Here is a 15146-nt window from a genome sequence, read left to right on the forward strand (position 1 = left end):
AAATAAAATAAAGTAAGTATAAAATAAAAATAAAATAAACTAAAATCCTGGAAATTTCATGTTATTAAAGGAATAAATATATAAAATGATTTTACACAATATTTTGTTTATAGGCTCATAGAACTTTTAAAAAAAAGCATGTTGCAAATGTTGTGTATTCCAAAATTAAGAGACAAACCACTTTACAAACGGTCTGTCAACACAAGAGACGTATACCAGATCGTTCCATTTCTTCAAGACAGATTTAGCTTTCAGACAGCAAAATCTCATCTTGAAAAAAATCTAACATGATATATAAAGTATAAACATGTGAATATACTATGAAAAGTTTTAATGTTAAAACAAATGCTTTCATCACTCTTCTAAATTTCTAACATATAGTTCAGCTAATTGCCACATCTTCCCAAAAGCATTTTTTATATTCACTTTTTTCATTTGTTAACCTATTATATTTATATGTATATTACTCAAAGACTTTTTTGTTATATTATCTATTGTGCTATCTGCTTCATTATTTAAAAGTTTCCATACATATAGAACTCCCAGAGGAATTCCTTAAATAACTCACCTAAACATTGTTATCATGTATCCCTATTGTGTCAAGGCTTTCATCACCTGTGTGACTAAAGCAGATTTTCAGTTGAACTCTTTTTCATTTGTTCCTTCAGGATGAAGTTAATCCCATAAATCCAGCAATTGGGCTTTTTTAACTTTTATGTCCCAAAAGGACAACAACTGACCCTTTAAGTACATGAAAGTTAGGGGCACCAACACCCCACACAGCCGAAAATCTGTGTATAACTTTTGATTCCCCAAAAACTTAACTATTAATAGCCTAATCTTTTTTTTTTTTTTTTTTTTTTTGAGACAAGAGTCTCACTCTGCTGCCCAGGCTGGAGTGCAGTGGTGCCATCTCAGTTCACTGCAACCTCTGCCTCCTGGGTTCAAGTGATTCTCCTGTCTCAGCCTCCCAAGTAGCTGGGATTACAGGTGCACACTATTATGTCTAGCTAAGATTTGTATTTTTTTTTTTTTTTTTTTTTGAGATGGAGTCTTGCTCTGTCCTCCAGGCTGGAGTGCAGTGGCCCGATCTCAGCTCACTGCAAGCTGCGCCTCCCGGGTTTACGCCATTCTCCTGCCTCAGCCTCCCGAGTAGCTGGGACCACAGGCGCCCGCCACCTCACCCGGCTAGTTTTTTTTGTTTTTTAGTAGAGATGGGGTTTCACCAGGTTTGCCAGGATGGTCTCGATCTCCTGACCTTGTGATCCGCCCGTCTCGGCCTCCCAAAGTGCTGGGATTACAGGCTTGAGCCACCGCGCCCGGCCCAAGATTTGTATTTTTAGTAGAGACGAGGTTTTACCATATTGGCTCAGGCTGGTTTCGAACTCCTGACCTCAAGTGATCTGCTCACCTCAGCCTCTCAAAGTGCTGGGATTACAGGCATGAGCCACTGAGCCCAGCCAACTAACAGCCTACTCTTAACCAGAAGCTCTTCACCAATAGCATAAACAGTAGATGGACATATATTTCATATATACATAATATACTGTATTCTTACAATAAGGTAAGCTAGAAAAAATAAATGTTGTTAAGGAAATCATGAGTTGGAGGAAGAGGGGTTGGTCTTGCAGTCTTAGAGGTGGCAGAGGTGGAAGAAAACCTATGCATAAGTGGGCCCTCGCAGTTTAAATCTGTGTTGTTCAAGGGTCAACTGTGATAAAGTCTCATTGTTCTCTCAAAGTTACTTCACAAAAAGAGACACTGGTTATCAAGTTCCTAGACATTCACTGAGCATGAGTGGACATCTTACCCATTAGGAGTACTTCCAACTTTGTCACATATGTCCATAATAAGACTCCAATCTTCTGTAGTGTTGTACTCATTTGTGGCTTTTTCTATAAAATATATTAGCATACACAACAATGAGGACACATCTCATATAACACTAAAATACCAGTAAAGGCCCAACATTTTAAAAATCCTACCTTTTCTCTTGCCGAAGATACTACAGATGACCTTCAGAAGACAAAAGTACTTCTACCAACTTAGATTTTAAATTGTATAATTAAATGCACTAAATATCTTGAGGTAAAGCAATTAAATGCCTTCTAAATAAACAAATTACTAAGTATCAATAATCCCATAAAATTCTAATTTGGAAGAAAGTTTTAAAAATGTATCATCAGGACTGGGTATGGTGGCTCATGCCTGTAATCCCACCAATGGGAGGCCAAGGCAGGAGGATCGTTTGAGGCCAGGAGTTCGAGACCAGCCTGGGCAATACAGTGAGACCCTGTCTCTACAAAAAATAAATTTTATAAATTAGCCAGGCATGGTGGCAAATGCCTGTAATCTTAGCTACTTGGGAGGCTGAAATGGGAGGATTGCTTTGCCTATAAATTCAAGGCCGCAGTGAGCTATCCAGCCTGGGTGACAGGGTGAGACCCTATCTCTTAAAAAAATTAGAAAGTATATCATACAAGTAAATATGCACTAAACTGTCCAATAAAGCATTGGTTTTGTAAATTTTTTTTAATAGAGAAGGGGTCTCACTATGTTGCCCAGGTTGGTCTTGAACTCCTGGGCTCAAGGAATCCTCCTCCTTGGCCTCCCAAATGTTGGGATTACAGGCCACTGCACCCAGCCTGAAGCATTGTTTTCAACAGCAAAAAGAAAAACTGATTAATATAGTAAATTCATACAATGGAATATGAAATGAGGGATACAAAATTAAATGAACAAAAATTTATGAAACTCAAAAACATGATTTGCTTGGGCTTATAATGCTGAGTCAAAAAAGCTAACAGCAGAAGAATTTATAATATTTACATGAGTTGTTTTTCTTCCTTTTTTCTTTTTTCCGTTTTTTTTTTTTTTTTTTTTTTTTTTGAGACAGAGTCTCACTCTGTTGCCCAGGCTGGCTGGAGTGAAGTGGCACAATCTCAGCTGACTGCAACCTCTGCCTCCCAGGTTCAAGCGATTCTCCTGCCTCAGCCTCCCAAGTATCTGGGACTACAGGTGCCCGCCATCATGCTCGGCTAATTTTTGTATTTTTAGTAGAGATGGGGTGTTACCATATTGGTCAGGCTGGTCTCAAACTCCTGACCTTGTGATCTGCCCACCTTGGCCTCCCAAAGTGCTGGGATTACAGGCATGAGCCACTGCACCCAGCTACATGAGTTTTTTAAAGACAGCTTTATTGCTATAATGCACGTATCAACACATTTAAAATGTACAATTTAATGTTTTGACTATATTCATAGAGTTGACCAGTATCTAATTTGAGAACATTTAATCACTTCCAAGAGAAATCCATACCCACTGGCAGTTACTGTTCATTCTCCCTACATACTCCCAGCCCCAGGCAACCACTTGTCTACTTTCTGTCTCCAAAGATTTACCTATTCTGGATTTTTCATATCAATAGAACCATACAATATATGTTCTTTTCTGACTGGCTTCTGTTATTTGGCATAATGCTTGCAAGGGTCATCCACGTTGTAGCATGTATCAGTACTTCATTGCTTCTTATGGCTAAATAATATTCCACTGTATAGATATACCACATTTATCCATTCACCAGTTCATGAACATCTGGGTTGGCTGGCTGCTTGGTTGGCTGGTTGGCTGGCTTACTGAGACAGGGTCTCACTCTGTTGCCCAGGCTGGTGTGCAGTGGTGTGATCACGACTCACTGCAGCCTTGATCTCCCAAGGGCTCACATGATCTTCCCACCTCGGCTTCCCGAGTAGCTAGGACCACAGGTGTGCACCATCACGCTCAACTAAGTTTTGCATTTTTTGTGGAGATGGGGTTTTGCCATGTTGTTGCCCAGGTTGGTCTCAAACTGCTGGGCTCAAGTGATCTGCCCGCCTCAGCCTCCGTAAGTGCTGAGATTACAAGTTTGAGCTACCATGCCAGTCAACATTTGGATTTTCAAAAACGTTTTTGGGCTGGTAGCGGTGGCTCATGGCACTTTGGGAGGCCGAGCTGGGCGGATCACGAGGTCAGGGGATCGAGACTATCCTGGCTAACAGGTGAAACTCCGTCACTACTAAAATTACAAAAAATTAGCTGGGCATGGTGGTGGGTGCCTGTAGTCCCAGCTACTTAGGAGGCTGAGGCAGGAGAATGGTGTGAACCTGGGAGAAGGAGCTTGCAGTGAGCAGAAATCGCGCCACTGCACTCCAGCCTGGGCGACAGAGCAAAATTCCATCTCAAAAAAAAAAAACAAAAACAAAAAAACCCCACTTTTTGGCTAATATAAATAATGCACTGATGCTATGAACATTCATGTACAAGTCTCTGTGTAGACATCATGTTTTCATTTTCCTTTGGCATATATCTAGGAGTAGAAATGCTGTGTCATATGATAACTCTGTTTAACTTTTTTAGGAATGGGCAGTTTTCCAAGGGAACTATACTATGGTACATTCCCACCAGCAATATGTGAATGTTTCACCTGGAGTTTCATAACATCCAAAAAACACACTATATTCTTTAGGGATATATACACAGGCCATAAAAGTATTAACATGCATGAGAAGGATAAACATCAAATTTGGGGGGTGGTTCAAACGAAGACAGGGGCTTCACTGTATTTATAAAGGTTTATTAAGTTGTACAGTATGTATCCAGAAAAGATTTTATTTTCAATATCTTTTTTGTGGTCTGAAATACTACATGATCAAAGTAAAAATTGACAAGTAATTAACCTGCATTGTGAGAAATAAAATAAATTAATTAAACGTAAACTGTTAAAAAGCATGATCGGAATATAATAATTGAGTTGTGGAGCATTTTTACTTTACTGACTTTTACAAAAATTTCAATATCAAGGAATACAATTTTTTCTTCTAGTATGGAGAGGTGGAGATACAAAAAGTACCACTTTAGAAACATTGTATCATTTTATGTCTTTTCTTCTTTATTACATATACTCTGTAATTTCAAATATAGAATAATCTAGCAAAACATAAACACACACACACAACAGATGGTATCACAGTGATCATTAGGAAAGATGGTAGGAATCCAGGGTAATTTTTTTTTAAACAGCAAGGAATAATCAAAAGAAGCCAAAAAATGAACTAGCTTAGCAAACAACTATACTTTGTGAGTAAAGAGAAACACACCAATGCAGTTAACCTCAGTTAAATGCTGGAACTCGCTTTAAAAAGCCATGCAAATTGCCTACTACTTATGGATGGAAAGCAACTGATTTGACATGTGATGAAATGACAAACCAGGGGTTTTAGAAAAGTAATATATTTTTGTCTACTGAAAGTTCTAGATCCAGGCACCAAACTATGCAGGTAAAACATACCTACTTAGGTTTTCACCGTCTTCCCTTGTGCAAAAAAGACTATTGCTTTGGAAAGTCAGAGCAGACTATACTGTTTTCAAGGCTTAACTATTCTGAATTACGTATCTAATAAATTCCATGAATTCAGAAGTACAGACAAGGAAAAACTTTTTTCCAATCCCTTTTAAAACTATGATGCATATCCTTCTGGACATTATATATACATATATACACACACATATACATACACACACACACACACACGCAAAAATAATAAAAGCTAATGCAAAATTAAATAGTATAAGGTATACAAAGACAGCACCCAAAAACAGACAACTTCTTCCTTGGCTAAGTTATGAACAAGACGAGAAACAAAACAGAATAAAATAACACTTTTGTTAGTAACAGAAACTTTAGATATACTGGCCAAATGAATTTAATAGTGAACCCCAGAAGTGGGCATGCCTTAGCACTGAAGAGGTGAAAGTCTCTCTCTGCAGGGATAAACCTCTGCATAACTTATTCCATGGAGAAGTAAATGAAAAATCACTCAGTAGTGGTGGAAAGACTAGCTAGTCCTACACAGACGGGCATACGTAAGGCCAGTTATTCTCAAACTTACCAATCAGGTGTCATCACACCAGAGATGAAGTGAATAAAAAAGCAAGGGCAAGACAGGTGAGGTGGCACACACCTATCGTCCCAGCACTTGAGAGGCCAAGGCAGGCAGATCACTTGAGCCCAGGAGTTCAACACCAGCATGGGCAACATGGTAAAACCCTGTCTCTACAAAAAACACAAAAAAGTTAGCTGGGCCTGATGGCCCATGCCTGTAGTCCCAGCTACTTGGGAGGCTGAGGTAGGAGGATGGCTTGAGCCTGGGAGGTCAAGGTTGCAGTGAGACAAGATCACACCACTGCACTCCAACGTGGACAACAGAGTGAGCCCTGTCTCTACAAAACAAAACAAAACAAAACAAAGCGCAGGCTCAGGGTGATACTAATGGAACTCCCTTCTCACAAAGAAAACCATAGGGGTACAGAAAAAATATTTCCCACTAATATTGTGATCATACTAAATGTATCATTTCTTAACATGCATTTCTACTCATAAACATCTGTCCACATTCAGAAATATACATCTACACCACTATTTTCAGTAGCTGCATAATGTACCATTATATACAGAGTGGCCACAAAGTTCCAAAACAAGCTAGAGAGAAGCTATCAGCAAACTGATTGTAAATCCATTAAGTACTCAATCTGTCTTCTTTGTTATACTTACTGGTATCATTCATATTGGTGACTCACATAGACTAAATAGAAAACAATTAGGAGGGAGGATTTTGTGCATAGTCCTTTCTGAAGATGTTTCACAGCATTTTTTTTGTTTAGCATTTGTCTTTGCCACAACCCTTCACCACATTCCACCCCCAGATGAATGTAACCATCGCAGCACGAATTTTTGTTTTGTTCACTATTATTATTCTTAGTACATAAACAGCATGCAGGGCACAAAGTAGGTGCTCCATCAATATTTGTTTCATGAGTGAATGAATGATGTTGGTTGCTCCTCCACATTCCATTAGCCTGGTACAATGAGTAAAGTGGCAAACAACAGCAGAGCTTTTGAATACATGAACTAAAAGGGCTTTAACTCTGATGCCCATCTGTGGACATGGTTTGGCTGATGTCTGCAAAGTTCTGGACCAACCAAAGCTTCACTGCTGAGCAGACAAATATTCAAGGGGCTGCATAGGATCAAACTTCAATAGCAACACCACATGGCAACAAAAGGTAACAGCACTAGTGGGCTTATGAAGTTCTAGTTCTCCTCTTATTTACTGAGAGAAGTAACTCTATGTTTGGGAGTCTCAACAAGGAGGCAGGGTAAGTGGGGAAGGCAATGCTTCAAGAGCTTCTTAGACAGGTGACTAACTTTACATACTGAGTCTGAAAAGCAAATCATATATTTTACAGCTTCATGCCAATCTTTCCTATTCGTTTATGATGTAGTTTTTGCTATAACAGAATCTACCATTTTTCTTTTTATAGTGTCATTTAGCATACTGTTTGAATTACCTGAAGATTAAATATCCACCCACATTCTTTTCTGAATATTAATCCCCTTTTACATGTAAATCTTTAGGGTATCTAGAACTTCATTTAGTATATCTGGAACCTCACACATGGTGTGAGGCAGGAACAGAAAAATATTTTTACAAATTTTTTGTCAGTTCTACCATTTAAGAATCTATCCTTTCCTCATTGATCTGAGAAGCCAGCATCATCAATTACCAAATTTTATGAGTATGGATATGTATGAGTACAAAGACACACAATCAGGTGAGTCTGATTTTAGACCATCTAATAACCTACCTAGTCCAGCTAGAATTCAACTTTTCATGATATTTTTCCAATTCTGGTCATGTAACACATTAAATATGAAGCCTATCTGATGCCTTCTAAAGCCTCCCAACAATTTTTAAAATATCTAATTAGGCTATTGTTTATTTGATTTAATTTCCATAGAAAACGGAAAATTCCTGATTTGAATACTCTATCAAGCGCAGTTTAGTCTCTACAAATATAGTACTCACAATTACTCTTTTTAAAAAGTATAAAATCTGAAGACTTCATAATGGCCTGCCAAAAAGGACTTCGTTTTTCAAGTGAGCTAAATAACATTTAAATTGCGCACTTAGGAGTATTTTAAACCCCTGGGAAATCTTAAATATTATAATTAAGAAACCAGTCTTTTATAGCATGTCAGTTTGCCCAATGTTGGGGCCCTATATCATATTATTCTGTGTCAAACGCAGAGAGAGGGAGAAAGTTAAAAGAGCCCTCCTGGGGCCTAAATGCTACATCGCCAGCATTTGGTGGGTGTAAGTCATAACATTTCATCACCAGGCTTTGATCACTGTATATAGAAAGCCTCAAATACAACATGAAATAGCTTAGAAAGATTCTAACAATATGGTAAAGAATAATTCCATCAATACCTACCTACAAGGAACAAAAAGGCTCCCCCCAACTTTACAGTCATTATGTTCAAAGTACAGCTTTAAAAACAATCTAGCTCTACCCATAAAACTTTTAATAAAATGGGCTCTATCAGTAATAAAAAATTTAACTACATGAAATAAGAATGCCTGCAAGAAAGTTTTAAAGCTCCTCCTATTATGTTTGCAAATAAAAATTCATGACTAGTCTTCTGCTTCCAAACATGATAGCATATCTGGTACCAGACTTGCGATCCTACCAAAAACAACTATAAAACAGACCAAAATCGATGAGGCAATTGTTTTCAGGGAATGAACAGCAGGCAGAGCAGGTCTCAGATCTTTGAGGGAAGGCAAATATGTAGTGAGCCTACGATGGCCTCAGCTTTCTGCCTTGGAATACTTTCCTGTCCAGCACAAGGAAGACTAGCCCAAGTAGAGGAGGACTAGCCCAAGAAGAGCAGCTGAGAGACAGAGACCAGGTTTCTAAGCACGGTGATTAATGAGAGGCCCTTGGCCAAGGGCTGGGCTACACAAACACACTTGAGATGAGTCTCTATGGGGTCTAGCAGAGATTACCTGCTGTGGGGCTGAAAGGTCAAGCAGCACTGGGAGTTATCCTCCCTATTACGCATGGAATGTTTGTGTTCCTCCCAAAATTCTTATGTTGAAACTGTAATCCCCAGTGTGGCTGTATTTGCAGATGGGGCCTCTAAGGAAGTAATTACTGTTAAATGAGGCCAAAAGGATGGGACCCTGATCCAACAGGATTAGTGTCCTTTTAAGAAGATACACCAGAGAGCTAGCACTCTCTTTGTGTACACACAGCAAGGAAAAGCCATATGAGGACACAGGAATAAGGGGGCTGTATATAACCCAAAGGGCGAACTCTCACCAGACAGCACCTCTGCTGGCACTTTGATCTCAGACTTGCAGGCCCCAGAACTGTGAAAAAATAAATTTCTGCTGCGTAAGCTACCTAGCCTATGGTATTGTTACAGCAGCCCAAGCAGGCTAATTAACACTGCCCAAACAAAGCAAGAGAACACTTCATGCATTTAGTTGAAATTCCAAAAAGGGCACACCTTAGGAGGAAAAGTCCTCTAGAATTTAGTTCAAAACCAAAATAGGCCTCCCTCACAAGGAATAAAACCAAGCCTGTCAAAACCTAAAAGATCCCCCCAATAATATTATAACCTGACAAAACTCAACACCATTTAGAGGAAGACAATCTAATTTAGCCTCCCTACAAAGAATAATCACAATGTCCACTGTAATACAAAAAATTACTAAATAAGCAAACAAGTATCCCAAAATCAAGATTAGTCAATAAAAACAGATGTTAGCATAACCCAAATGTTAGACTTAGCAAGAAAGAACTTTAGAGAATTATACATATTTTCAAGAATGCAAAGATTGGTGAATGCTCAGCAGAGAAATGAAAACTATAAAAATGGAATGTCTGAACTGAAAAGTACAATATCTCAATTAAAAAATGCATTACATGGGCTGGGTGTGGGGGCTCACACCTGTAATCCCAGCACTTTGGGAGGACGAGCGGGGTGGATCACGAGGTCAAGAGATGGAGACCATCCTAGCCAACATGGTGAAGCCCTGTCTCTACAAAAATACAAAAAATTAGCCAGGTGTGGTGGTGGGCGCCTGTAGTTCCAGCTACTCAGGAGGCTGAGGCAGGAGAATCACTTGAACCTGGGAAGTGGAGGTTGCAGTGAGCCAAGATTACATAACCATACTCCAGTCTGGGCGACAGAGCAAGACTCTGTCTCAAAAAAAAAAAAAAAAAAAAAAAAAAAAAAAAAAACTTGTAATACCCAATCACGTGGAAACTAACAATCAGGACATGTGGATAATTTAGAGTATAACAGAAGGCAACATAAAAATGTATTATGATTAAGATACTATGTATCAATACCTTTGGACATGACTAAAGCAATTTAGAACTTTGTCTTAGTCTGTTTTACACAGCTATTTAACAGAATACCTGAAACGGGGTAGTTCATAAAGAACAGAAATTTATTTCTCACAGTTCTGGTGGCTGGAAAGTCCAAGACCAAAGCAACGGCATCTGGTCAGGGCCTTCTTACTGTGTCCTCTCATGGCAGAAGGTGGAAGGGCAAGGGAGAGTGAACCCACTCTTGTAAGCCCTTTTTATTGCATTAATCCATTCATGAAGGAGGTACTCACATGACCTAAATACTTCCCAAAAGGCCCCATCCCCCAACACTGTTACACTGGGGACTGTTTCCAACACGTAAATTGTGGGGGACACATTCTGACCATAGCAATCTCAGGGGAAAAAATTGCTTTTTATCTATTAATAGGAGGAAAAACCCTCAATTGTTTCTATACCTTAAAATTGCAGTATAAGAACCGAGAAAAGCTAGCCAAATATATATACATATAAATATATATATATATATATATATAAACTCATATATACAATTTTTTTCTTTTTTTTTTTTGAGACGGAGTCTTGCTCTGTCGCCCAGGCTGGAGTGCAGTGGCTGGATCTCAGCTCACTGCAAGCTCCGCCTCCCAGGTTTACGCCATTCTCCTGCCTCAGCCTCCTGAGTACCTGGGACTACAGGCGCTTGCCACCAAGCCTGGCTAGTTTTTTGTATTTTTTTAGTAGAGACGGGGTTTTACCGTGTTAGCCAGGATGGTCTCAATCTCCTGACCTCGTGATCCGCCCGTCTCAGCCTCCCAAAGTGCTGGGATTACAGGCTTGAGCCACCGTGCTCAATTAATTAACAATTTAATTAAAAACAAGAATAGGAATTAAGCAATAACTCCTGAGCATTTTACATATGCTAATTCACTTGCTCCTCAATCAAATGAAGGATCCTCATAAGTGGGGACTGGTGGTTCACACCTGTAATCCCAGTACTTTGGGAGGCCAAGGCAGGAGGATCACTTGAGAGTACAGGAGTTCAAGACCAGCCTGGGCAACACAGTGAGATCCCTCATCTCTAATAAAAAAAAAAAAATTCAAAAACTAGTCTAGTACAGTGATGCACACCTGTAGTTCTAGCTACTCAGAAGGCTGAAACGGGACAGTGATTGAGCCCAGGAGTTTGAGGTTACAGTGAGCTATGATTGTGCCACTGTACTACAGCCTGGGCTGGGTTATTTTACAACCTTGCATGTAAAATAAATAAATAAAAATAAAAACTATATAAATGGGAAAGCTGAGATACAGAAAATTATTCTTATTATTATTATTTGAGATACAGTCTCACTCTGTCGCCCAGGTTGGAGTAGACTGGCACGATCTCAGCTCACTGCAACCTCTGCCTCCCGGGTTCAAGCAATTCTCCCTCCTCAGCCTCCCGAGTAGCTGGAACTATAGGCGTATGCCACCATGGCTGGGTAATTTTTGCATTTTTAGTAGAGACAAGGTTTTGCCATGTTGGTCAGGCTGGTCTCGAACTCCTGACCTCAGGTGATCTGCCCACCTCAGCCTCCCAAAGTGCTGGGATTACAGGCATGAGCCACTGCGCCTGGTTCAGAAAATTATTAAATAACTAGCACAAGGTTATACAGTTAGTAAGCAATAAAATAGAGATTTCAATTTGTGCCATCTGGCTCAGGGTGTGTGCTCCAGGTTCAAATCACTGTATTAAACTGCCTCTTGAGAGCAATTTTTGTTCAAAATTGCCAAATTAACATAGTTTTTCTGTTTCCCTATGTATACATTGTTGCAGGAAGTCAGGGACCCTGAATGGAGGGACCAGCTAGAGCCATGGCAGTGGAACATAAATTGTGAAGATTTCATGGACATTTATCAGTTTCCAAAATTAATACTTTTATCATTTCTTAGGCCTGTCTTTACTGCAATCTCTGAATATAAGTTGTGGAGATTTCATGGACATTTATCAGTTCCCAAATAATACTCTTATTAATTTCTTATGCCTGTCTTTAATCTCTTAATCCTGTTATCTTCGTAAGCTGAGAATGTACATCACCTCAGGACTCTGTGATGATTGTATTAACTATACAAATTGATTATAAAACGTGTGTTTAACAATATGAAATCTGACTGTAAAACGTGTGTTTGAACAATATGAAATCAGTGCACCTTAAAAAAGAACAGAATAACAGCAATTTTAGGGAACAAGGGAAGATAACCATAAGGTCTGACTGCCTGTGGGGTGGGGCAAAAAGAGACATATTTTTCTTCCTGCAGAGAGTCTATAAACAGATGTGCAAGGAGGAGACATACTCCTCAATTCTTCTCCTAGCAAGGAATATTAAATATTAAGACCCTAGGAAAAGAAGTGCATTCCTGGGGGGAGGTCTATAAACGCCCACTCTGGGAGTATCTGTCTTATGCGGTTGAGATAAGCACTGAAATACACCCTGGTCTCTTGCAGTATCCTCAGGCTTACTAGGATTGGGAAAGTCCAGCCTGGTAAATTTTGGTCAGACTGGTTCTCTGCTCTTGAACCCTGTTTTCTGTTAAGATGTTAATCAAAACAATACATGCACAGCTGAACACAGATCCTCATTAGTAATTCTAATTTTGCCCTTTGCCTTGTGATCTTTATTGGCCTCAGAAGCATGTGATCTTTGTGACCTACTCCCTGTTCATACACCACCTCCCCTTTTGAAATCCTTAATAAAAACTTGCTGGTTTTGCAGTACAGGTAGGGCATTACAGACCTACCGATATGTGATGTCACCCCCGGTGGCCCAGCTGTAAAATTCCTCTCTTTGTACTCTTTCTCTTTCTGAGATCGGCTGACACTTAGGGAAACTAGAAAGAACCTACGTTGAAATATTGGGGGCGGGTTCCCCTGATAATACATATCTTAAACACACTGAATAGGAAACATGCAAATTCAACTCTCGTTTATAAGCAAAGAATCAGGCAGAGTGCCATGATAAACTTTTTTTTTTTGAGATGCAGTTTTGCTCTTGTTGCCCAGGCTGGAGTGCAATGGCACAATCTCGGCTCAATGCAAACCTCTGCCTCCTGAGTTCAAGTGATTCTCCTGCCTCAGCCTCCCGAGTAGCTGGGATTACAGGCATGCACCACTACGCCGGGCTAATTTTGTATTTTTAGTAGGGCTGGGGTTTCTTCACGTTGGTCAGGCTGGTCTCAAATTCCCAACCTCAGGTGATCTGCCCACCTAGGCCTCCCAAAGTGCTGGGATTAAAAGCATGAGCCACTGTGCCCAGCCGATTAACTCCATTTACTAAACCATAAAATAATACAATATATTCAAGCGCTGCTTCCTCTGATGCAGTACAGATCAGTCATTGCCATTCTATTCATTTCTCATGTCGCCACCAACATTTTTGGGGCGATTAGGAGGAATTAAGAGAATTGAGCATAAGGGGAGCCAGGAGGAAAAGAAGGGGGAAAACACATAAAAATTCCCTTTTACTGTCTTTTAATATTTTAAACCATCTATTAAAAAGGCAAAAGTCCTGGGGCCAGCCTTTATTTACCTACAAGTTCACTTTCTTCTTGGCTGATATTTCCAGAATTCCCTCTGTAATCCTGTTAGGTGAGAACCACGTCCCCCTAACTCCACAAAATGAGCACACTCATTTACACACACCCTTACTCAGGAGACAGGGCAGAAGCATACATGTTATAATTTCCATTGTAATAGGCCTATTAGGAAGCATAATGTGCCAGACATTTTCTAGTGACTGGGATAAAGGAAAAATGAGTCAGCTGGGTGCAGTGGCTCATGCCTGTAATCCCAGCACTTTGGGAGGCTGAGGCGGGCAGATCACAAGGTCAGGAGATCAAGACAAGCCTAGCTAACATGGTGAAACCCCATCTCTATTAAAAAAAAGAAATACAAAAAATTATCTGGGTGGGGTGGCACGCACCTGTAGTCCCACCTACTCAGGAGGCTGTGCCAGGAGAATCACTTGAACCTGGGAGACGGAGGTTGCAGTGAGCCAAAATAGCACCACTGCACTCCAGCCTGGGCAACAGAACGAGACTCTGTCTCAAAAAAAAAAAAAAAGAGTCTCCAAGGTAGCCACTAACATGCCAAAAAGTTACAGATAGAGAATCAAAAGCAAATAGGCCAGGCATACGATTACATTACCTTTGAGACTGAGAAAACCATTATGCACACTCTGTATGCCCTGTGGAGTACTGTCAGGCTTCAGGGGTGGGATACACATCACCAGTTAAACAACAAGGACCTGTCTTGCCTACATCCAGCTCTGAAGCTTTCTTACTAGCTTTTAAGCTTTGGAGTAGTTCACCTTCATTCTGACTCAAACTCAAATCCATGTTCTCATTTGTCAAATGGAGATTAAAATAGTTGCCGTGCTTAAAAGAGTTGTGAAAATTACGTGAAAAGAAAAATGGACAAAATACTTAAACAAGTAGTACTCTGAAAAAGAGAATATCCATTTAGCAAAATAAATATATTTAAAGGTGCCCAACATCAAGAGTTATCAGGTAAATGCATATTAAAACTACAACGAAGGCCGGACATGCTGGCTCCCGCCTGTAACTCCAGCACTTTGGGAGGTCAAGGCGGGCGGATCACATGAGGCCAGGAGTTAGAGACGAGCCTGGCCAACACAGGGAAACCCTGTCTTTACTGAAAATACAAAAACTAGCCAGGCATGGTGGTGTACATCTGTAGTCCCAGCTACTCGGGAGGTAGGAGAATCGCTTGAATCTGGGAGGTAGAGGTTGCAGTGAGCCCAGATCATGCCACTGCATTCCAGCCTGGGGGTCAGAGCAAGATTCTGTCTCAAAATCAACAACAATGACAAAGCCCATAATGAGATACTCACTACAATGGCTAAAAATTTTAAAATTACATCATCATGTAC

At 40.0% G+C, this 15146-nt stretch overlaps 1 protein-coding gene across 1 annotated transcript in view; it reads right to left on the reverse strand.

The window, feature by feature from the left end:
* The window catches only part of STAM2 (signal transducing adaptor molecule 2), a 56532-nt gene that overhangs the window by 31065 nt on the left and 10321 nt on the right, over positions 1-15146 (reverse strand). The window contains exon 2 of the mRNA XM_023217439.2: positions 1811-1895. Coding sequence (XP_023073207.1) covers positions 1811-1895 — 85 coding nt within the window. The remainder of the gene's footprint in view (positions 1-1810; positions 1896-15146) is intronic.

The sequence above is a fragment of the Piliocolobus tephrosceles genome, chromosome 11 (assembly GCF_002776525.5).
Source record: "Piliocolobus tephrosceles isolate RC106 chromosome 11, ASM277652v3, whole genome shotgun sequence".
NCBI lineage: Eukaryota > Metazoa > Chordata > Mammalia > Primates > Cercopithecidae > Piliocolobus > Piliocolobus tephrosceles.